Raw genomic sequence first — 24,497 nt, 5'->3', positions numbered from 1 at the left:
CTTTTTAAAAACTCATACCATTACCTATTTCTGCTAACTATAAGAAGGAACTCTTATAGTATCGCTATAATGTTGCTATGGGTCGGAATTGACTCGATGGCAAGGGTTCCTTTTTTTTCTTTTTATAAGAAGGAAAATCTGTCTTGGGCGAAGTATAGCCAGAATGCTCCTCAGAAGCAAAGACGGCAAGACTTCGTCACGCATACTTTGGACCTGTTATCAGGAGGGACCAGTCCCTAGAGAAGGACATCATGCATGGTAAAGTAGAGGGTCAGTGGAGGAGAGGAAGACCCTCAACAAGATGGATTGACACAGTGGCTGCAACAATGGGCTCAAGCATAGCAATGACTGTAAGGATGGCACAGGACCGGGCAGTGTTGGGTTCTGTCGCACACAGGATTACTATGAGTTGGAACCAACTTGACCGTACCTAACAGCAGCAACATAAGAAGGAATGATAGTGTCAGTTGAAATGGGTTTTCCCCAGTAACAGTCCCTTTAAATTTTCAGAAAGAGAACATCAGTAAGATTAACATATTTGAGCATAACATAGACTAAAACTACTTCTTGAAAAGGCTTCTCTGATAATTTTGGCTATCATTTTAGTCGCTTCCTCTTAAAAATCTCACTTGATCATTCCAGTTTTTCAAGTTATTATCCCATTTCCACATCTCATTTTGTGGAATATCCACTGAGTATGTTTCCTAATCATTCACATCCCCATTAATACCAGCAAACTGGCTTCTATCCTGGGTTTACTGGAAGTGTTCACTCTGCCCTCACCATCCCTATCCTTCTAGCCAAATCTAGTCAAATGTCTTTTCTGGTTCTATTCTTGTTCATTCAATGGCATGTGAGCATTCTCTCCTTCATGAACATTTTAAAACCTTTGGCTTGTAGGACTCTGGGCTCCTGCTGTCCTTTTATATATGATAATTCTCTTCCATTGGATCCTCCTAGTTCGGACACTGGCTTTCCCATAGTTGTATGCTAAACTTCCTCCTTCAAAAGGCTCACATTGGTTTCAATATTCCCTTCTATTCCACATTGACCTTTTAGCTACTCTCTAGTCCCAACCGCCAATAAACTATGGACTAGATAATCTGTCAACAACTGAAGTTGTGTATCAAGTATCTTGAACTTCTTTGGGCTTCACTTTCTTATGTCAAATAAGTAACCTCTCAAGGAAAAGATGACAGGGTAGAGGTATCACAGCTGAGAGACAACATGAGCAGGGTCACAGCATTGGGAGCCATCACAGCACTGGAAGGACAGGTAGGATGTTGCCTGTTTCAGATTAAGAACACATATCAGGAAGCAGTGTGAAATAACACTGCCTGGAGGGTGGGCTCTGGAAACAGTACCCAACAAAGAAATCATTAGTTTCAAGAGAAGATTAAAGTAAACTACTCCGGCAATAACATCACAGGGAGATTGGAGGTGAGAGACAATGAGGCCAAGGAAACAAAATAGGCAGTTATTATCCTGAATACATGTATAAGAGAATTAAGACTACCTATTTATGAAATCTGGATCATTCTCCTGACATTCTCCAAATCAAGCAGGCCTGCACAGTCTCATCGCTGATCACAGGATCATGTCCACACCTGAGCTGTCCTTCTTCCGCTTTCAGCCTTCAAAAACCATCTCTCTTCGAGGTCTAATTTATGCCCACACTAGGTCATAAAAATTTCTCTAACCATTCCAATACATAACAATCTTCATACAGGTAGTCCTCGACTTAGAACATATTCAAGTTATGACAAACCACACTTACAACCATCCTCTTTTTACGGTTTGTGTATTTTTTATGTATGTATGTATTAAAATATACCTGTAAATTTATATGTAATTTTTTCAACCCCCAAAGACAAATAAAGATCATATTTATAAAAATACTGATAACAGAAGACAATAATAATGAAAACTGAAAAAAAAAAATCCAGGTATTCAGCTTACATCAGAACCAACTTAATAACAGAGTCGTTGAAACGGAACCTGGTCATAAGTTGGGGACTACCTGTATTGTATTACGGATTAAATTAATTCCCCCAAAACATGTGTTAAAGTCCTAAACCCTGGTGCCTGTAAATATGTTTGAAAATAGGGGTTTTCTTTAGTTATATGAATTATACCAAAGCGGACACAGACACACACACACAGGAGGAGGAATACAGGCTCCAAGGAAAGCCAAGAAACACCAAGGATTGCCAGCAGTTAGTAGAAGCTAAGGAAGCCCTGGTGGTGCAATGGTTAAGCACTTGGCTGCTAACCAAAAGGTTGGTGGTTCGAACCCACCAACCACTCTGCTGGAGAAAAGACCTGGCAATCTGCTCCCATAAAGACTATAGCCTAGGAAACCCCATGGCTCAGTTTTATTTTTTCTTAAAGGGTTGTTATGAGTCAGAATCGACTTGACAGCACATAACAACAACTAGAAGCTAAAATCAACAAAGGGCCACCCCCCAGAGCCACTCCCTGAATTCAGACTTCCATTCCCTGAATTCAGAGAAAATATATTTGTTTTCTTTAAAGCCACCCATTTATGGTATTTTTTGTTATGGTGGCATGGCAAACTAAGGTACACTGTCCTAAAGCCTACTGTACATGTAGCATACAAGTTAGTACTTAACTGTTTTTTAATTGTTTGTTGACTTTATCTTATCAACTGTATTGTAAGATAAAAAACTAGATACTTGGGGGTAATGATTATTCTATTTCTCCATTTGTTTATCTAATCCTTCACAGGGAGTCCCTGGGTGGTGAAAACAGTTAAGCACTGGACTACTAACAGAAAGATTGGCGGTTCAAACCTACCCAGAGATGCCTCAGAAGTAAGGCCTAGCGATCTGCTTACGAAAGGCGTTGTTCTTGTTAGATGCCTTTGAGTCAGTTGTGACTCATACAGACGCTATGCACAACAGAACAAAACACTGCCCAGTCCTGCACCATCCTTACAATCATTCCGCTTAAGCCCATTGTTGCAGCCACTGTGTCAATCCATCTCATTGAGGGTCTTCCTCTTCTTCGCTGACCCTCTACTTTACCAAGCATGATGTCCTTATCCAGGGACTGATCCCTCCTGATAACATTTCCAAAGTATGTGAGAAGTAGTCTCAGCATCTTTGCTTCTAAGGAGCATTCTGGTTACACTTCTTCCAAGGCAGGTTTGTTTGTTCTTTTGGCAGTTCATGGTATATTCAATACTCTTTTCCAACACCACAATTGGAAGGCATCAATTCTTCTTCAGTCTTCTTTATTCATTGTCCTGCTTTCACATGCATAGGAGGCTCTTGAAAACACCATGGCTTGGGTCAGGCGCACCTTAGTCTTCAAGGTGACATCTTTGCTCTTCAACACTTTAAAGACATCTTTTGCAGCAGATTTACCCAACAAAACGCATCTTTTGATTTCTTGACTGCTGCTTCCATGGGTGTTCATTGTGGATCCAAGTAAAATGAAATCCTTGACAACTTTAAACTCCTTCCCATTTATCATGATGTTGCTCATTGGTCAAGTTGTGAAGATTTTTGTTTTCTTTATCTTAGGTGTTGCTATGAGTCGGAATCTACTCGACAGCAATGAGTTAACAAGTATGTTGAGGTGTAATCGGTATTGAAGGCTGTGGTCTTCGATCTTCATCAGTAAGTGCTTCAAGTCCTCTTCACTTTCAACAAGCAAGGTTGTGTCATCTGCATAATGCAGGTTGTTAATGAGTCTTCCAACAATCCTGATGCCCCGTTCGTCATATAGTCAGCTTCTTGGATTATTTGCTCAGCACAGAAATTGAATACGTATGGTGAAAGGATACAAACCTGACACACACCATTCCTGACTTTAAATCATGCAGTATCCCCTTGTTTTGTTTAAACAACTGTCTCTTGATCCATGTACAGATTCTTCATGAGCATAATTAACTGCTCCGGAATTCTCATTCTCCACAGTGTTGTCCATAATTTGTCATGATCCACACAGTAGGACGCTTTAGCACAGTCAATAAAACACAGGTAAACATCTTTCTTAAACATCTTTCTGGTAATCTCTGCTTTCAGCCAGGATCTATCCGACACCAGGAATAACATCTCTGGTTCCGCATCCTCTTCTGGATCTGGCTTGAATTCTGGCAGTTCCCTGTTGATGTACTGCTGCAGCTGCTTTTGAATGATCTTCAGCAAAATTTTACTTAAATGTGATATTAATGATATTGTTCAATAATTTCCACATTTGGTAGGATCACCTTTCTAGGGAATAGGCATAAATATTGATCTCTTCCAGTCAGTTGGCCAGGTAGCTGTCTTCCAAATTTCTTGGCATAGATGAGTGAGCACTTCCAGTGCTGCATCCGTTTGCTGAAACATCTCAGTTGGTATTCTGTCGACTGAAGCCTTGTTTTTTGTCAATGCCTTCAGAGCAGCTTGGACTTCTTCCTTCAGTACCACTGGCTTCTCCTCATATGGTACCTCCTGAAATGGCTGAATGTCAACCAATTCTTTTTGGTATAGTGACTCTGTGTATTCCTTCCAACTTCTTTTCATGCTTCCTGAGTCACTTAGTATTTTCTCCATAGACTCCTTCAGTGTTGCAACTCAAGGCTTGAATTTTTTCTTCAGTTCTTTCAACTTGAGAAATGCAGAACATGTTCTTCCTTTTTGGTTTTCTATCTCCAGCTCTTTGCATGTGTCATTATAATACTTTCACTTTGTCCTCTCTAGCCACCCTTTGAAATCTTCTGTTCAGCTCTTTCTCTTCATCATTTCTTCCTTTCACTTTAGTTACTCGGTGTTCTAGAGCAACTTGCAGAGTCTCTTCTGACATCTATTTTGGTCTTTTCTTTCTTTCTTATCTTTTTAATGACCTCTTGCTTTCTTCATGTATGATGTCACTCCAAAACTTGTCTGGTCTTTGGTCATTAGTGTTCAACCTGTCAAATCTATTTTTGAAATGATCTGTAAATTCAGGTAGGATATACTCAAGGTCATACTTTGGCTCTTGTTGACTTGTAATTTTCTTCAGTTTCAACTTGAACTTGCATATGAGCAATTGATGGTCTGTTCCACAGTGGGCCCCTGGCCTTGTACTGACTGATGATATTGAGCTTTTCCATGTCTCTTTCCATAGACATAGTCAATTTGATTCCTGTGTATTCCATTTGGTGACATCCATGTGTATGGTCACCATTTATGTTGGTGAAAAAAGGTATTTGCCATGAAGAAGTAGTTGGTCTTGCAAAATTCATGCGATTTCCAGCATTGTTTCTATCACCAAGACCATATTTTTCACCTACCAACCCTTCTTCTTTGTTTCCAACTTTCACGTTCCAATCTGCAGTAATTATCAATGCATCTTGACTGCATGTTCCATTACTTTTATACTGCAGAAGTTGGTAAAAATCTTCAATTTCTTCATCTTTGGTCTTAGTGGTTGGTGCATAAATTTGAATAATAGCTGTATTAACTGGTCTTCCTTGTAGGCATATGGATATTATCCTATCACTGACAGCATTGTACTTCAGGATAGATCTTGAAATGTTCTTTTTGATGATGACTATAACACCATTCCTCTTCAAGTTGTCATTCCCGGCATAGCATCTATACATTTGCCCAATTCAAAATAGCCAATAGCAGTTCATTTCGGCTCACTAATGCCTAGGATATCAATGCTTCTGTGTTCCATTTCATTTTTAATGACTTCCAATTTTCCTAGATTCATACTTCGTACATTCCATGTTCAGATTATTAACAGATGTTTGCAGCTATTTCTTCTCATTTTGAGGTATGCTGTTTCAGCAAGTGAAGGTCCCGAAAGCTTGACTCCATCCATGTCATTACGGACGACTCTACTTTGAGGAGGCAGCTCTTCCCCAGTCATCTTCTAAGTGCCTTCCAACCTGGGGGGCTTATTTTCCAGCACCGTACCAAACAATGTTCCACTGCTATTCATAAGATTTTCACTGGCTACATCTTTTCAGAAGTAGACTGCCGGGTCCTTCTTCCTAGTCTGTCTTAATCTGGAAGCTCAGCTGAAACCTGTCCTCCATGGGTGACTGTCATGGATTGAATTACGTCCCCCCAAAAATGTGTGCATCAATCTAGCTGGGCCATGATTCCTGGTATTGTGTGATTCTCCCATATGTTGTAAATCCTGTCTCTGTGATGTTAATGAGGGAGGATGAGTGGCAATTGAGGTTAGTGAGGCAGGACTCAATCTACAACTTTGGATTGTGTCTTGAAGCAATCTCTTCTGATATAAAAGAGAAAAGTGAGCAGAGGGACAGGGAGCCTCATACCACCAAGAAAGCAGTGCTGGGAGCAGAGCGTGTCCTTTGGGCCTGGGGTCCCTGTGCAGAGAAGCTCCTAGTCTGGGGAAAGATTGATAAGAAAGCCAACAGAGACAGAAAGCCTTTCCCTGAAGCTGATGCCCTGAATTTGGACTTTTAGCTTACTTTACTGTGAGAAAATAAACTTCTGTTTGTCAAAGCCATCCATTTGTGGTACTTCTGTTACAGCAACACTAGATAACTAAGACAGTGACCCTGCTGGTACTTGAATATTGGTGGCATAGCTCCTAGCATCACAGCAACATGCAAGCCCTCACAGTATGACAAACTGACAGACATGTGGGGGATGAAAGGTAACAGCTTGAAAATCCCATAAGTGCAGTTCTAGTCTGTACACATGGGGTCACCGTAAGAATCAGCTTGATGGCAACTAACAATTCCAAGAGTTCTCCATAGATTCTATTGTCACTTGAAGCCAAAATCAATACTTAGGGATCTGCGGTCCTGCACTAAAAAACCATACCAAGCCCATTCTAGGTTGTCTGTTGTAGTAGTTATAAGTACCTCAGAATACTGGGAGGGTTGGGGGGTGCTGTGCTACCGGGGTTCTCCTTCTGTCATCCATTAGGACACTTCTGAATACCACTCTAGAGTATAAATTAAGGAACAGGAAGAAGCCTGGCTCCCATTTTTTTCCTCCTCAGTCTCTAACTTCTACAGCAGTATTCCCATTTCCAAGTCTGCCTGACTGTTAACTTCAGATACCTCTCAAGTTTGGGAATTGAGTTGGTGCTGTAATTCAGCCATCCTTATGATAAGACCCTGGGTTTGGTTTTCAACAATATCAGCTCTGTTACTACAAGAAATAAGACTTTTCAAGGAACAAGGGGAAACTTTAGAGGTTGTTTATGTGGCACTTGAGCTTTGACTCTGAAGCCCTGAGCTCATCTTTCTTTCACCACTTTGTTTAGCGAAAGTAGGACCAACTAGCCAGCTTCCTTATACTTCTCATTATGACAAAAATGTAGAAAGGTATCAAACATACCATCACCCAGAGCCTCAACTTTGACCAATACCTGATTTGCTGGAGATATTTTGAGTTTCTATTGCCACTTCACGTCATGGATTAGCAGTGCCCTCTTTGCTAATGGAAGCAGAGTCATCAATAGCTTTAAGACTAACCAGACCTGAGAACCAATTTAGAACACTCATCCTTATAATTTTGTTTCTCTAGAACCAATCTCAGTACCAAATGCCTTAAGCTGGGTTCTCTAGAGAAGCAAAACCATTAAAGCTTTTAAAATATCTATATAGAGAAATTTTTACAAAAGAAATGGCTCACACAGTTGTAGATACTGGAACACCCCAAACTCATGGGTCAGGCTGGAGGCTTCTCCTGATTCATGTAGCCACCGGGGCTGGCAAACCCAAGATCTGCAGGTCAGACAGCAGGGCTCTTGTTCACAGGCTGTGAAGACCAACAAATCCCAAGATTGGAAGGCAAGACCATAGGTAAACTGATAGCTGAAGTCCCAAGAGCCACAGGTCAGACAATCAGGAACCAGCTGCAGGTCCAGAGCAAGCAAAAGCCCACAAGCCTTGCCAGAGAGTCCACTAACATTTGATGTAGGCCACACCCCCCAGGACATTCCATTTCAACTGACTGACTACTCACAGCAGATCCCATCATGGAGGTGATCGCGTTATACCAAATCTCATTACTGAAGTGATCACATCGTCATACGACTGCCAGACTACATCACAACTGTCAACAGTCTAGCCAAGTTGACATACAACATTAACGATCACAGTATTCAATAAGAATCCAAACAGGATTCTATTATATCACACATAGCAATGAAAAACACAAGAACATACACTTAAGAAGATAATTTTAAAATGTATTTTCTATGCCCCAGAACACCTACAGGGTCATCAAAAAAGAGGAAGACCCTCAATGAGATGGACTGACACAGTGGCTACAACAATGGGCTCAAGCATAATAACAATTGTGAGGATGGCAAAGGACCAGGCAGTATTTCATTCTGTTGTACACAGGGTCGCTATGAGTCAGAACTGACTTGACAGCACCTAACAACAATGGAACACCTAAAAATCTGGGTCTAAACTGCTCTCTCTAATAAATTATACGGCAGTCATCTTCCAGTTAGTGGCTCTGGTTACACGTTTAGTAGTCTTATGAACAGAATGGTTTCCTTGTTCAGAATCAGCATCTCTCCACCTAAAGGTAATGAATGACCACCTTGTGTTGTGGGGAACTGTACCTGAGATGCTCTTCAGAACATCATTCTGGTGCCCACCCGGCTATCAGACTGTGAGGTTTTAGGGCAAGGGTCACAAATGAGCCCACAGGCCACAACAAATGCACGATAGGCCTGCACACTGTTTTTAATGTATTTATTCATTTTAAAAAAAAAAAAATTTTTTTTTTTTTTTTTTTTTATTCATTACCATCACACAAAAGGAAGCATTTTTCATATTAAAAAATGAAAACCTGAGATTTTGGGCTCCTTTTAATAACATCTGCATATCTGGCAACACTATGTCCATGCACTCACATGGCAAGAACTCTGAAGTTGAGTAGCAGCTGCTGCATTTAGATGAAGTATACACTTGCTGGTTCACTACAGTTCTCATCATTTCCCAATTAATTATATCAAGCTAGATTCACTCCTTTTTACTACTTGCCTGGCCCCTGTAGCATCTGAGTTTGCAAATCTAGGTATGATTAGAAACCAGACTGACTATAAGCAGTGGAACATGCTAGCCAATAATGGGCAGAGGAGGCAGCTCCTACACAGGATAACCTCAGCACACAAGGACTCTCGGATGTTCTCCACCATGTCAGTTACCTGCTCAGACCTTGAATGTTTACAACCTGGATTTCTCACTATAACTGTCTGTCTGTCTCAGGCTCCTAAACCTGTTTTGCTAACCTGATCTTAACTTCTACTTTCTGCCTCTGCCTGGCAGAGTGATCTATATGTTTCTACCTGCACTGAGTATGCCCAGACCGATCAATACAGCTAAAGTGGCTTCAGAAGAAGGATGAGAGCTCATCTCCTGAGACAGATGGCCTATTTTTACTTTTTCACCCTTAATTCCTTTCCATATAGTGTTATGATTCAGATTCCATGGTAGACTAAATTGCAGCAAGTACTCCATCAGGATAAATGAATGGGCTTGCTGTGTGATGCTAAATGATGCCAATACGATTACTGTAGAAACTAGAAGTCCAAGGACTTCAGCCACAGTAAATTAGTCATAGCCCTCCTTCTGGCCTGGGGTAGGACTCCATGGCACCTAGTTTTGAGACACTCTAGCAAGTGTTTAAACTATATAAACAATTATGGTCTTTTCCTATCCAATGAAGAAAAGCTAACACTGATTTTTTGGAAAGGTTATTTTGTCATATCTATTTTCAGCAGAAAATAATTGCTATTTAATCTTCCAGTTCAGTGGGATCCAGCAATTTCCTAGATATTTCTGTAAGGTGCTGCTGAAGAGGTTCCTAACCATAGGATATTAATTTCACTATATTCTATATAAAACTGGCTCATTATTTTAAGAAGCCAATTCAAACATCATATTTACAAGTAAGCGTCTCTTCTCTCTCAAACACCGTATTCTTAGTTTCTGAGTACTTGTTGTTCGAGTGATAAAAAAACTTCAGTAGACAACTAGAAACATTCTGTAGTTATCTCATCAGAAAGCATAGCTTTCCAGAAAAAAAGCTTTCTTACTTAGCATCATATTATTAGGTTCAATAATTCTCAAGACAAGAACGTTGTTAGCTGCCGTCAAGTCAATATTGACTCATAGCGAACCCAAGTGACAACGTAGAGCTGCCCCACAGGGTCTTCTTGGCTGTAATCTTTATGGAAGCAGGTCATCAGGTCTTTCTCCTATGGAGCCATTGGGGGGTTCAAACTGCCCACCTTTCAGTTAGCAGCCAAGCACTTAACCATTGCACCACCAGGGCTCCTTAGGACAAGAATAAAGACAGGAATGTACATAAGTCGATTTTCACCACACCCTAAAGAAAATAAAGAACAGCATTTTCTAATAACAAGTTCTTCCTTAATTAAGTGAAACAACAAAATCTTTCTTTGGTTTAATAATATAGTGAATACTTAACACTTTAATCAGTTCCACAAGACCCTTTTTTATTCTGAGGACCACTATTTCTCCCTATGAACATACAGTTGAGAAGTTCAGAGGTGCACACCTGAGCCCAGCTGGGACAGATGTGAGAAAGCTGGTCTGGCCTGATCTGTAAACTATACAACATGGGACCGGCTTTCTGCTATGTGGAGTAGGAAAGCAGAGGATTTATGTTGTATTTCCTTTTTGGTTTATACTAGTTTCTGCTGGTTTTCTATCACCCACAATAAAGAATGCTAACTAATACATATGTATTTTTCCACTGACTAAGCTTTTATGTAAATGATTTATCTAACCCAAGAGTAAAATAGACTCTAAATTCCAGCTTCATTTTCAGAATTACCCCATCCCATGTAAGATCCATATGTGCCTAGAGTAAAATATTAAGCAAAATCATGTCACTGAATATTTGTTTTTTTTTTTTTCCATTCTAACATCAAAGGATTCTCTTGTGGATAAAATAGGTATACTTTGTTTGTGTTTTTGTGTTAGCGATTGAATTGAACTTCGCCCCCCAAAAATGTGTGTCATCTTGGATAGGCCATGATTCCCAGTACTGTGTGGCTGTCCTCCATTTTGTGATCTGAAGTTATTACCCTAGTGTTGCAAATCCTAACCTCTATGATGTTAATGAGGCAGGATTAGAGGCAGTTATGCTAATGAGGAGAACTCAATCTACAGGATTAGGTCACATCTTGAGTCAACCTTTTTTGAGAGATAAAAGAGAGAACAGAGCAGAGAGGAGAAGGACGGACCTCAGACCACCAAGAAAAAAGGGTGGGGAGTGGAGCACATCCTTCGGACCTGGGGTCTCTGCTCTGAGGATATCCTAGACCAGGGGAAGATGGATGACAAGGACCTTCCCCCAGAGCCAAAAGAGACAGAAAGCCTTCCCCTGGAGCTGGTGCCCTGAATTCGGACTTCTAGCCTCCTAAACTGTGAGAGAATAAACTTCTGTTTGTTAAAGCCATCCACAAGTGGTATTTCTGTTATAGCAGCACTAGATAACTAAGATACTTGCTAATATAAACTACGAGTGGATGAGAGTTTTCATCACATTGTAATGAAATTTCACTGTAGTCAAACTCAGTGCTATCTCAGTATTTAAAAGGTCTATTTTTCCTTTCATTTCCTTAGAATGGTGAGGCAAAACTACATTGATGCTAGTGAAGAGTATTCTAACCCTAGGAATTCAGGGTGTTTATTTTGGGACTTAGACTATCCTGGTAATTAGGTGAGGAGCATCCAAATGTGAATAATGGACAAAGCAGTTTCTAATGCAAACATCCTTTGAAGAGCATACCCAAGTGTCCCAAGGTTATGATACAATGATTTTAGGAACTTAGATCTTAAACTACTCAACAGGTATACTGGATTACTTCTGATACACTGGTAGTTTTTTTTGTTTGTTTGTTTTACTGTTATTTTGTGTTATACAAGGGTCTCTGTCTCTCTCTGTCACTCTTGTCGTTTTACTCCCTTTGCATGAATTTAAGATCCACAAAGATGTTAGTGCTGCAATGTAGGCTTTTCATCTATAGGAGAGAAGCCACTTCATAGTACTTTTGGTGAGAAAAAAATCTTTCCAATTTTGCCAAATGAGTTCCACCTTTCTCCTATCTGACTGGCAAGGAAAGTAAGGGCACATTAACAGGAAGTTCAAATTCTTAAAATGTAAAACATGGAAATTTCATATGAAGAAAAGTAAAATTAGATAGATTAGAACCAAGTATTTTTTCCTTTGATCTTCAGGAACACAGCAAGCAACATCAATTTCAAATAATCAGGAAAACCACTCAAACTGAAAACTCTCATCGACACAAAACTGTAATTGTAAATTGTGCATTAAGTTGGCCATATGAATGCTGTACTCTCATATACTACTGAATTTGGTTTTAAATAAGCCAAAATAGAGTTTTAATTGAAATACATACATGAGGTCAGAGAGTCTGTATAAGGAGATTGCTTGTTGTTCCGATAGAGCACAGTAATTACTGAAACCAAATTAATTATGCTTGATGATCACAGATCTAATACATGTATTTTCCACAACAGGGATGTGGAGAAACTGATAAGTTGCTGAACTCCATTATCATTTGGACTTCACAACCCTTAGGTACAGAGTGGAAAACTAGTCAACTGGAAATTAAAAATAAAAGTTTAATGAGGCATAAAAATTCCATGTTTTACTTAGGAGAAAAAAAGAAAGTGTTTCCTCTTAGGTAGAATGCATAAAAAAAGGTTCTCTAATCTTTTCTTTGGTCTATAGTTTATACTCTACCTGACCATACTTTCAATAATTATCAAGATTATTATCTAATATTATTTATTAAGTACTATCATATGCTGGGCAACTTATACAATGATTTTATCTTCTCTCTAGACAGTTATAAATACCATTCTTTCTCTGAACAACATCAAATAAGGAAAGCAGAAATCTTCTTACATTAGAATGAAATTATATAATCACACATTAATATACAGGAAAAATAGGAATATCATTCCTAGAAACCTGGAAACCACGATGGAAGTAAGAAAATTATAACAATTTTCTATAGGCTAGTTGTTTATTAAGAATGTAAGATTAGAAACCATTTCATGTTTTCTTATTTGAATTTTGTTACACCCATTGCTGTGGAGTTGATACAGAACCTAGCAACCCTATGGGACAGAGTGGAACTGCCTCATGGGTTTCCAAGGCTGCAATCTTTATGGAAGTAGATTGCCATGTCTTTCTACCCCGAAGCGGCTGGTGGGTTCGAATCGCCGACCTTTTGGTTAGCAGCCAAGCACTTAACCACTATACCACCAGGGCTCCTTGAATTTTGTTATAAACTGTAAAAATATATTTTAATAACCTTCTAGTTTTTTTTTTTTTAAGTTAGGAATTAATTTAGATTTACAGAAAAACTGCAAAGATAGAACAGAGAATTCCTGTATACCCCTTGCCCACTTCCCCTTTCTTAACATCTTACAACCCTGATACACCTGTCAAAACTAAGAAACAAAATTGTTACATTACTATTAACTAAACTCCAGACATTACTTGAACTTCATAAGCTTTTCCACCAATGTCCTCATTTGATTTCAGGGTCCAATACAGTATATCACACTGCATTTATTAAAATCATATTTTTTAATGTATGTTCCAGATTAGGTCACTTCAACAGCAAGTGTTTGGCAGAGACCAAGCTGGGAAAGAGACATACTAGAAGCCTGCTAGGGCTTAAGAAGGAGACCAATGTACAGCACTAGCTGGGATAAGATAGAATACATAATGCTAGTTAATAAAGTAGCATGAAAACTTTGTATGCTCAACAAATATTTATAAAATACAATCTACTTTATCATTGCGTAATGGTCTATGGCAAAACCACATTTACGATTTTTCTCTATAACACTCTAATTGATACCTAAAACATCATACAATTCAAAGTAGCAAAGTGATAAGAAAAAAAATGAACAGTGGCTATAAAAAAAAAAAAAAGACAACAAAAAGTAGTTATACAAACTCAGAGACAGAGAGATCACCCTGGTTAGAGTAACCAAAGAAAGCATCATCAATGATTTGGATTTGAAAGTAGTATAGGCTATACGTTACCTGAACAGAAATGGGTTAGGGCATTCTGTTTGGAGGAAAATATGACCACAGCGGTAGCCATGTTGGGCTCAAAAGCAGTAAACAAGGCTAACACATTATAATTGCATCTCAGGGCCATGCTCTGCTCTGTCTCCCCCACTCTTGCTATGTCCTGATCCACGTCTTTACATCAGCTTCATAACCTGTGCGCTCACGCTACTTACTTGCCTCAGGTTAATATGATTAGCTAACTCCAGCCTCAAAAAGATCTCATATCAGGTATGGTTTATTTACCAAATATTTACGTATTTATAGAAAAAGTAAAATCCAGGGAATTATGTGGCAAGGTTTAGCTTAACAACTATAACAAATAAGAAGCCATATTTGAACTATGTGATGGTAGTCCAGGTACACAGTATACTTGATGGGAGTTAACACAAACTGCTGGCATAGTTATGATGAACTGGCCTGCCTTATATTTCCAGCCTCACCTCTCACCAACCTCCACCTCACAAACTAGCAGTTCCAAGACCACATCATATTCTCTTACCTCCAGGCCTTTACTCATGCTGTTTAGGCAGGGGGAAAATAATTTTTTTTAATTTTCAGATTATAATAGCAACAACAGCTCAATTCTCATCTCTTATTAAATTTAATAAATATTTATGAGGGCGTACTACATACCAGGCATGCTCTAAGCACTGTGGACATAGACATAAAAGAAAACTATAAGATTATACAGTAAATGCTATTGAGAAAATTAAAATGGGTGAATATAAAGATAGTGACTGGGTAGCTACTTCAGATGGTACGATCAGGGAAGGGCCCTCTGTGAAGGTAACACTTGAACTGAAACAATGGAAAACAACAAACAGTTATGTGAAGAATACAGAAAAAAGTATTCCAATGAACAATAAGGCCCTAAATAAGGCCCTACAGTGGGATATGTCTGAGAAACATAAAAATGGACAACTGGTAAAAGCACAGTGGGAAAGGGAGAGAGTAGCGATATCAGAATAATAGGCAGTGGCTCATGCAGAGCTTTGTAAACCAGGATAAGGAGTTGGAATGTTCTTTCTAAATGAGATGGGAAGCCACTGAAAGATACTGAACAGAAAAGGCACATAATCTGATTTTTTAAAAATCATTCTAGTTGCTATTCAACTAAGACAGATCGTAAGGGAAAGCCAGTGGAAGCAGTTAAGAAATAGCTGCATTGTACATAAATGTTCAAAACAGCATTATTCATAATAGCCAAAAAGTAGAAATAATTCAAACGTCCATCAACTGATGAACAGGTAAGTAGAACATGATATTTTCATACAATGGAATATTATTCAGTCATAAAAAGGAAGTTCTGATTTAGTACTTATCAATCTAATAAACAGCTAGAACTGAAACAAGCTCAGCTGGAAATTGACTTAATGCCAAAAAAATTTGACATATTCACGGTAAACACAGGGAAAACAAAGTGATAAAGGCAAATAGAGAAAAATTAATAAACATAAATCGTAAAAACAATTCGACAAAAGAATACTTGGTGTCTCTGCTACAAAAAACTATTGCAACCAACAAATGACTCCAAAAAAGTATTCTGAGATACAATGTAAGAAATCTTCCCTAAAATGAAGGAAGAACTTAAATTTGCTTATTGATGATGAAGGGCATAACATATAACAGGAAAAATTAATGCAGAATGATCAAGCACTCAATAAATAATTCCCAAATGTCGCTGAATGGGACACACATTAAACTTTGGGAATAAAGAAGAAAAAAAAAGTCAGCCACCCAAGCAGAAAAGACAAGTCAACCAATTGAGGTACAATCTGGTTGGCCTTCAACTTCTCCAAAACAATATTAAGTATCACTGGACAATGGAATAACACCTACAGCGTTCTAAGGGAAAGGGCACATGACCCAAGCATATTATACCCAGTTAGGTTGTCTTTCAACATTAAAAGTAAGAATACAGGGAACATGGTGTTCATAGGGTATTTTTAGGAAAAAAAAAAAAGCTTAACAGTGAAATCTGCCAAATGGGAAGTTAATAAAAACATAGAGATGGAGAAGTTATGATAAAAGGTGTAGTGGTGGATACTAAATCCACTTAGATATAGACCTAAAACTAAACAAGTGGAAAATTATTGCATATAATATTAACATTATAAACCTTAGTAAGGTAAAAAATCTCAAGGTGAGATTTTAAAGTAGGGTATCAATTCATCTTGACTAAAACAAATATTTTATATGAAATAAAACAAAAAGAGATAATGTTTCTAACCTTTTTAATATACTTGATAATCTATTTTTAATTTTAGAGTGAACTTTAGGAAAAAAACCTCTCATTTGGTGAAGAAACATTTAGAGTGAATTTTGGAAAAAAAACTCTCATTTGGTGAAGAAACATTTATCGAAGTTCAAGTACCAATTCCTTCAATTATCACTTCAATTTGATTTTCTTCTATTACATTAAAATTCAATTTAAATATTTTGTAAAGCATGTATAATATAATCCCATTCTTACAAAGGTTGTTTGTTGTATAATTTATTGTTTATTGGTATAAAACTCCTTTCCATCTGTGGACCTGTGAAACCTAGAATACCAGTTATCTACTTCCAAAATACAATGGTGGAACAGGTATAGGATAGACATTCCCAATCCAAAAGGAAGAAATTAGAGGAAAAAAAGGGGTCACGGGTCCCAAGCAAGTCCAAAACCCAGCAGAACAAATTTCATTAGATATCAAGACCTCATATTAGATTATGACCTACCCTACTCCAGGTTAACTTCATGTTAACTGATAACATCTTCAAAGACCCTATTTCTAGTTAGAGTCACCAGAAGTTGGGAGTTCAACATATCTTTTTGGGGTGTTCCCCAATTCAATCCATAATACCTGCCCATTCCAGCCTACTCACAATCCAAAGGATAATGTGGCCAGGGCTGAGGGCCTTAAATTACAGCCAAAATCCTCATCTTAGGCCTTTGTCTTAAGGCTTCCTGTTCTGAACTTGGTCCCAGACCTTTCTCTGACACTGGCCATGGCCTAGTCACTTGGATTCCACCTCTTGTCCACAAAGCATTTGCAGACCCTTCCCCAGAGTAGCTGCTTCCCAGGGCATATCCTGCCTACATAAAATTTTAAAGAATGCCATATACTGGCCTAACGGGATCCTGGGTCTCTCTGGAACAGCACAATTCTGCAGATGCCTGTGATCAACTGCTGACATAAAGAAAATGATACGCCCTTTAGCATACAAACAAAACCCCTAGCATAGCATAGTTAATATGAAATCCCACCTAAAGACAGAACGCATATTAGTCAATTTCTATAAGTCTTTCACCCCAATAAGATTATTAAATAAAAGTGATTTTTCTAAGGTTTAATTTACTTACCCTAATATTACAAGGAAAGCTCATTTCTAAATGTCTTTTAAAGCTACTATTTTAGCTTTTAGGTAACAAAATAACAGAACAGGTCTTCATGCAATAAATATTTTTAATAGAATACATCATCTGAACAAAATGCTAGCAAACCAGCCCTACAAATATTCAGAGTTAAATTATTAATTTAAATGCTCATTTATATTCTCATACTGATAATCACATATTTTTACCTTGAGAAGATATGTGGGAATATTGCTGAAATCCACTGGCAACTTCAAAAGAAAACGAGCTGAAAACTCACCAGTCTGTAAAAAGAAAGTAATAATAAAATTAAAGTCACAAATAGATGTAAAGTAACAATTATAGCCTAGGCCATAAGTTCAACCTGTTCAAGATGCAGGCATCCTGAATCTAGGTTTCCTAACATTAGACAACAAAAGAAGGTTGGAGAAGTAGGAGAGGATCAGAAAAGAATTATTAAATTATTAGTTACTAAAAAGCACAATTAGAATTCTTCAAATCTGAATTTTAAATGTACAATAAAATTATAATGTACTAATATTACCTTTTTGTTTCTTAAAAGTATAAAAAGAATACATGAATGTATGATTATGATTTAAAAAATCCAAACAATAGAGACAGACCTGCCTCTTATGATTCATTTTACTGAAGCATTCAGACCACTTCATAACCCACAATATTTATAACCCACAAGGCTGATGATACATATTGCCATCCTTTATAATGTGTCTGGAGGTACATACGAAGGTCAAACTCTACCCACATAAAGCACTACATCAGTGGGTATGCCAAATGAGATTCTAATCTCTGGATAGTTTGTTAGGACCATTATCATCAACTAATAATTTTCAGTAATTTCCACTATGAGCTAGTGTCCATGGGAAAGAAGTATAAAGGTCTGGCAATTTCAAGTATATAATTAAGCTGTACATAAGAGTTTCTGTTTTTTAAAAGACAGAACCCATGTTTAAAACAAAAAAAAAAAAGGTTCCCTCTCAATTTTTATGATGGAAAATGTTAGGGAATCACTTTTTTAAAATTTTGTCATAGTCTAGAGAAGCGGCTTTCCAACTAGGCTATGCAGAGACCCAGGGCGTCCAAGCAGCCTCTGTAAAGGCAATAAGGATAGGTGCTGAGCTAGTATGTATCTCACTGCAAGCATGCCGTTCAGCTTTGGTTTTGACATACGGGGTTCCGCCATTACATTTTGTTTGAAGAAAGAACTTCGTGGATGATCTAGAACTACTCTGTAGAGTGGATCTCTATCCTCTCATATTTTGACTGCTAAAGAGCTCCTGTATCTCCACTGCCTTTCCCTCTGTAAAAAAATTGGCAACTCAAACTCTCCAAAAACACATCTTTAAATATAGCAAGCATTTAAAAATATTTTTTATGGATAGATGGATGACCACACATAAGCATGCATGCACACCACTTACAGATGATTCTATGACAATCACCATTCCTTTCTACAAACACCCTAGCAACTGGCTTCAAGGTCCTGGCCTTAATTTTAAAACTCTGACCTAAAACCTTGAAAATACAGACAGAGACATAAACCTTGAGCTCAGAAGATAACAATGACAACTGACAGTCATTTGGTTGTTTGTTTTACTGTTTACAACATCTTTTAACTTACATAAATCTCTGGCTAAGAACCAAGCACTTCTTCATCACCACAAGCCCAACCCTGAACAGAAAGGGCAGAAATAAGAGAATTGAATGGATAGGACCAAAGCTGAGGGAGTCCACAAAAGGTCATGGAAACCACTGTGCCACTGAGAATGTCAATGTTGAGAAACAGACTGGTGCTTACAGCTCAGCAGCTGTTCTCAGAATTGTTGCCGTTAGTTGCTGTCGAGTCCACAACGTTTCATTCTGTTATACTGGGGTTACCGTGAGTACTCAGGACAGAACACCAATATGTGTAGGCTGCTCACAATCTAATCCTTGAGGGAATAGTTAAAATCACCTGAGGATCCACAAACAGCTCAGCATGGGGAGTGGAGGGAAGATGGGAGAAGGTTTATAAAACATTCTAATGTAGTTCTTGCCTTCTATAGTACAAGATTACCAGAAAGCTATGTTTTTGATATTATGTTAAACTCCTGGAAGACTCCAGAACTAGCATACCATATTAAGTGTGGTTCTTTGGACCAAGACACAGCCAGACCTAAAAGAAGAGTCTGTTTTTAAGTACAAGGAATCATACTATGGAAAGGATAAGTATAAACCCTTCGCTGTTGAGCTGATTCCAACAGTACAGCATTATATGGGAGCTTATAAGAAGGGCACCTAACTCAGTGGGGGTATGAAGGTATGGGGAGGAGAACAGAAAACTCTTCCCTTAGTGCTGTGTGCAGTGATATACAGGAAAGAACACTCATCAATCAAAGAATGCATGTTCCCAACAATTATCCCCATCCTCTCACTCCTATATAACCAAATTTCCCTTTCTACTCACTCACTCTCATTAGCATGCAAACATCATTTAAAAAAGAAAAAAGTCTTCTTTACTCCATATCCTCCTTCAGCTTCTATCTCATTTCTCTGTTCCACTTTACAAAATAATCTTCTAGAAAGAAATAGTCTATATTTAAGGTCTACATTTCCTCTTTTATTATTCTCTCCTAACCCTCTCCAGTCAGCCTTTCCTCCCCACCACTCCACCAAAACAGCTCATCAAGGTCACCAACGGCCTCCCTATTGCCAAATGCAACGGTCATTTCTCAGCCTCATCTTATCAGCAGCATTTTGACATAGCAGATCACTCCCCTTTCATGGAACATGGAAGCAAGCCATGTGGAATCTGGAGGAAAAACTTAGACAAAGAAGCAGTAAGTGCAATTGGCTTGATGCAGAAGTATGCTGTATATTCAACGAAGAGTGAGAAGGCCAGTGTGACTGGAGCAAGCAAGCGCTAATCCTGAGCAAAGGTCATCCAGAAACTCTCATTTGTGAGCAATTTCTCGATCCCTGTGGGTAGGATGTGAACACTGAAATGGTTACTACACCTACGTGGAACATTATTGAGTCACTCCTGGAGCTGTTGAGACAAGTCTTTAAAAAGCATGATGGGATTAGATGAGGTTGGGGAAGGGAGTTGGATAATGAAAGCAATGATAAGCCAAACAATTCATTTCTTCTTCATTTTCAATTTGTAGGGGAAACCATCTACCAATCAATAAATGGTAATTTGTATCTACTTGTATAAAATATCAATCTATAGGTTAGAATGGCAGTGTCAAAACTTTTAGTTTGTTAAGCTCAATGGTTCATCATTTCTTTTTTTGGTAGGGGGACAACAGAAGGATTAAAATGTGGGATGATAATAATAAAAGAACATTTGTACATATAAGGTAGTAGGAAAGATAATTACATATTTAGCACTTGGGCTCATTTGAACAACTAGTTATTTTAGTCCACATACTGCACTTTAGTTCTTTTGCCCTATTTTAGTTTGTACAATATATTTTTATTCTGCAGCTGATTTAGACAACATTCTTTTAAAAATGCTCATAAAATTCCTACTTTATCCCATCTCAAAATGTTGACCCTAGAACTAATATAAATTTGTGTTTATCAACTACAGGCTGATTTACAGAACTAAATTCATAATACAAGAAACGTTAAGAATGTGAAAGGAATTTAGTTCACCGGACACCATAAAAAGTACTTAAATCTCCAACTTTCAAGTTTACCCTGCATTCTTTATTTTGCCAGAGAAAGAATAAAGAAAACTTAACAATTGTTACCAGTGGCATTGGAAACACTGGAAACTAAAGCCCAAGAATTCACTTTTCAGCTCTGCCATTGATTTTCCTTGTGACTTGTAAGCTAATCTTCCTCTGTGAACTGAGTAAATGATGATTAAAAATATATCTTAACGTAAAAGTTAAGTTATAACCAATATATGAAGAACAAGGCACAAGCAAAAAATATTTTCTGAATTCTACCTCAGACAATGACTTTTCCTGTGATTTTATATTTAAAGTTCCAAAAGCTATTCAAAGCAATTTACAGTCACTCTGTTGCAACGTCAAAGATTGCTTCCATAGCAATCTTTCCTGTAAGCTGAAAATGAGACATTTAGATGCAGCCAAGTGAACAGAATAATTTGATTTTTTGTCAATCCTTGGTCAAATCTTTCCTTGTTTAGATGTAGGAAATGATCTGACCTACGACTGTTAAAATGTCAGCCTTTCTGGCCACTGCCTTAATGGCAATTTCCCCAGCATTACCAATAAATGTGAGTCGTTCCTCTATTCAAGTTATAGTACGTTGGCAAGTAACTTAAACTCACAAGGCTTTGGGCTTAGGCAATTCATTAGGTCTAAGTTTTTCTTCTGGTAATAGCTGCTGTGTCACAAATAGTTCTCTTCTTTTGGAAGTGACAGGTAGATATCTTGGGCAGAACAGATTCCAAACCCAGGCTGCTCTGTAAGAGGAATTTTATATCCTTTCATAGAGATTGTTATCTTGTCAACAAACAACCTTTTATCTGAAATTGGCTGCTCCTATCTCTTAGATAACTAAAAGCTAAGAACACTGAAGAGTGACTATAACTTTAGCTGGGTGACAATCTGGTAAGGATGATTCTTCAAACGGACTCTGACAACCAATAGACTAAGTCTAGAAATTGTTCCTTGGCAAATGCATAAGCATTTACCACATGTGAAAAGGAAAGTGAAAGTCTAACTAGAATTTTTATATAATACTCATACTTTATAAAATGTTTTCTAAGATATATTATTCTAAGATATATTATCCCAGAAACCCTGTGTAGTAGGTATAATTCATTTATACCTATTTCAGAAATGAGAAATCTGAGGCCTAAAACAGTCAAGAAACTTGCCTATAGTGATTCAGAGAGTAATAATCAGAATTCAACCACAAGACTCAAGATTTATTCATTCATTCCTTAGTGTGTATTAAGAGCCTAAAATGTACTATGGCATGCAGTACAAATATAATACATAGAAGAGACATGGCCCCTGCCCTTGTGGAACTTATAGTTTAGTGGGTGAGTCAGACATTAATCAAAATAATCACTCCCAGAAATTATAACCTGTGATAAAAGGTATAAAAGAGTAAACGGCTCTGAGAACATATTTAATGAACACCTGCCCTATGTAGGGTTTAGGGCTCATTGCTTTGAGGGAATCTTTAAAAACCCAAGTCAGAAGACCATAAGGAAAAATAAGCAATTAATAACAACCAGGAAAAGTGTGAAGAAAAGCAATGAGAGGGAACTAGCAACACCAGATAGTAAAGCATATTATAAATACATAATAAATTATAGTAGTGTAGTACTAGTGTTAAATCAACAGACTAAAAGAACAGAAACAAAGTTCAGAAATAGTCTCAAACGCATTTAGCAGATGATTAATGGTGTTGGGACAATTGGGTATCCATCTAGAAAAAAAAAGTTATATCCATATTTCAAGATGAAGTTCAAGTAAATAAAGGATTTCAATGTAAAAATTGAATCCATAAAGAAGAAAATGTTGACAATTGCCTTTATAAACTTGCAGGAAGGAATGCCTTTCTAATGACTCCAAATTCAAAAGCTATAAAGGAAAATACTGATTAACTTTGGAGCCCTGGTGGTACAGTGGTTAAGAGCTCGGCTGCTAACCAAAACGTCGGCAGTTTGAATCCACCAGCCACTCCTTGGAAACCCTAAGGCAGTTCTACTTTGTCCTACAGGGTCACTGTGAGTCTGAACGGACTCGATGGCAACAGGTTTGGTTTTTTATTTTTGCTTTGTTTTTACTTAAATATAAAAATCTTCTAATGGAAAAAAAAAAAACACCATCAGCAAAGTCAAAGGGCAAATGACAAACTGAGGAAAATGTGCTTGCAACTCTATCACCAAGAGCTAATGTTCCTGATGAAAAATCCAACAGAAAAACAGGTAAAAGATATATACACAATACAAATGCTCTGAAATGATGCTCAATCTCATTCATATTCATAATAAAAGAAATGCAAATTAAAACTACACTGAAATACCATTTCCCACCAAACAGCTTGGCAGAAATCTATTAGCACTTTAAAGATATCCTTGCATTGTCTTGTCCACCCTGGTGGTGTAGTGGTTAAGTGCTACGGCTGCTAACCAAAAGGCTGGCAGTTCAAGTCCACCAGGTGCTCCTTGGAAACTCTATGGGGCAGCTCCACTCTGTCCTTTAGGGCCACTATGAGTCAGAATTAACTCGACGGCAGTGGGTCTGGTTTTTTGCATTGTCTTCTGGCCTCCACTGTTTTGGTGAGATGTCAGTGGTAACTCAAATAATTATTCACATGTATAAAAACTGTCATTTTCCTCTGGCCACTTAAGAGTTTTCTTCATGTTTGGTTTTCAGTATTTTGACTATGATGTGCCAAGTTTGTTTTTTCCTTGCATTTACACTGGTTGGGGTTTGCTGAACTTCTTGAATTTGTAAATTTATGTCTATATGTCTATACATGTCTATAGGGTCATTATGAGTCGGAACCAACTCGACTGCACCTAACAACAACAACAAATATACTTAGGAATATTTGGGTTTTATTTCATCAAGTACTTTTCTGCTCTCTCTCTTCTCTCCTTTTAGGATTCAACTTTCATATATAATAGACATTTTGATATTGTCCATAACAGAGTCCCAAAACAGAGTTCTATTTTTGTTTATTTTGTCGTTATTAATCTCCCCTTCCTTTGCCCTTGAGATTTGATAACTTATATTGACATATCTTCAAGTATACTGTTTTTTTTTTTTTTTTTTTAAATCATCTCCAGTCAGGTGCTAAGTCCATATGGTGAATTTTTAAATTCATATATTATACTTTCCAGTTCTAAAATTTCCATTTGAGACTTTTTATAGCTTCTGAGATTTTCTATCCTTTTATTCATTCTTAGCCTATTTTCCTTTATGTCCTTGAGTCTAATTGTAACAGATGCTTTAAAATTGTTGATTTTTAATTCCAATATCTGGGTCTTTTGGGTGTCATCTCCACTGACTGTCTTTTCTCTTGAGTATGAGCCACATTTTCCTGCTTAT

The 24,497-nt window shown here is 37.7% G+C and overlaps 1 protein-coding gene across 2 annotated transcripts in view; it reads right to left on the bottom strand.

The window, feature by feature from the left end:
* The window catches only part of BABAM2 (BRISC and BRCA1 A complex member 2), a 685,697-nt gene that overhangs the window by 373,383 nt on the left and 287,817 nt on the right, over positions 1-24,497 (bottom strand). For both annotated transcript variants that reach the window (XM_049904727.1, XM_049904724.1), the window contains one exon: positions 17,661-17,735. In XM_049904727.1, the coding sequence (XP_049760684.1) occupies positions 17,661-17,735 (75 nt within the window). The remainder of the gene's footprint in view (positions 1-17,660; positions 17,736-24,497) is intronic.

Source organism: Elephas maximus, chromosome 12, assembly GCF_024166365.1.
Source record: "Elephas maximus indicus isolate mEleMax1 chromosome 12, mEleMax1 primary haplotype, whole genome shotgun sequence".
Taxonomy (NCBI): Eukaryota; Metazoa; Chordata; class Mammalia; order Proboscidea; family Elephantidae; genus Elephas; species Elephas maximus.
Note: the sequence above shows the minus strand (reverse complement) of the source record. Positions and strands in the feature narration are given on the sequence as shown.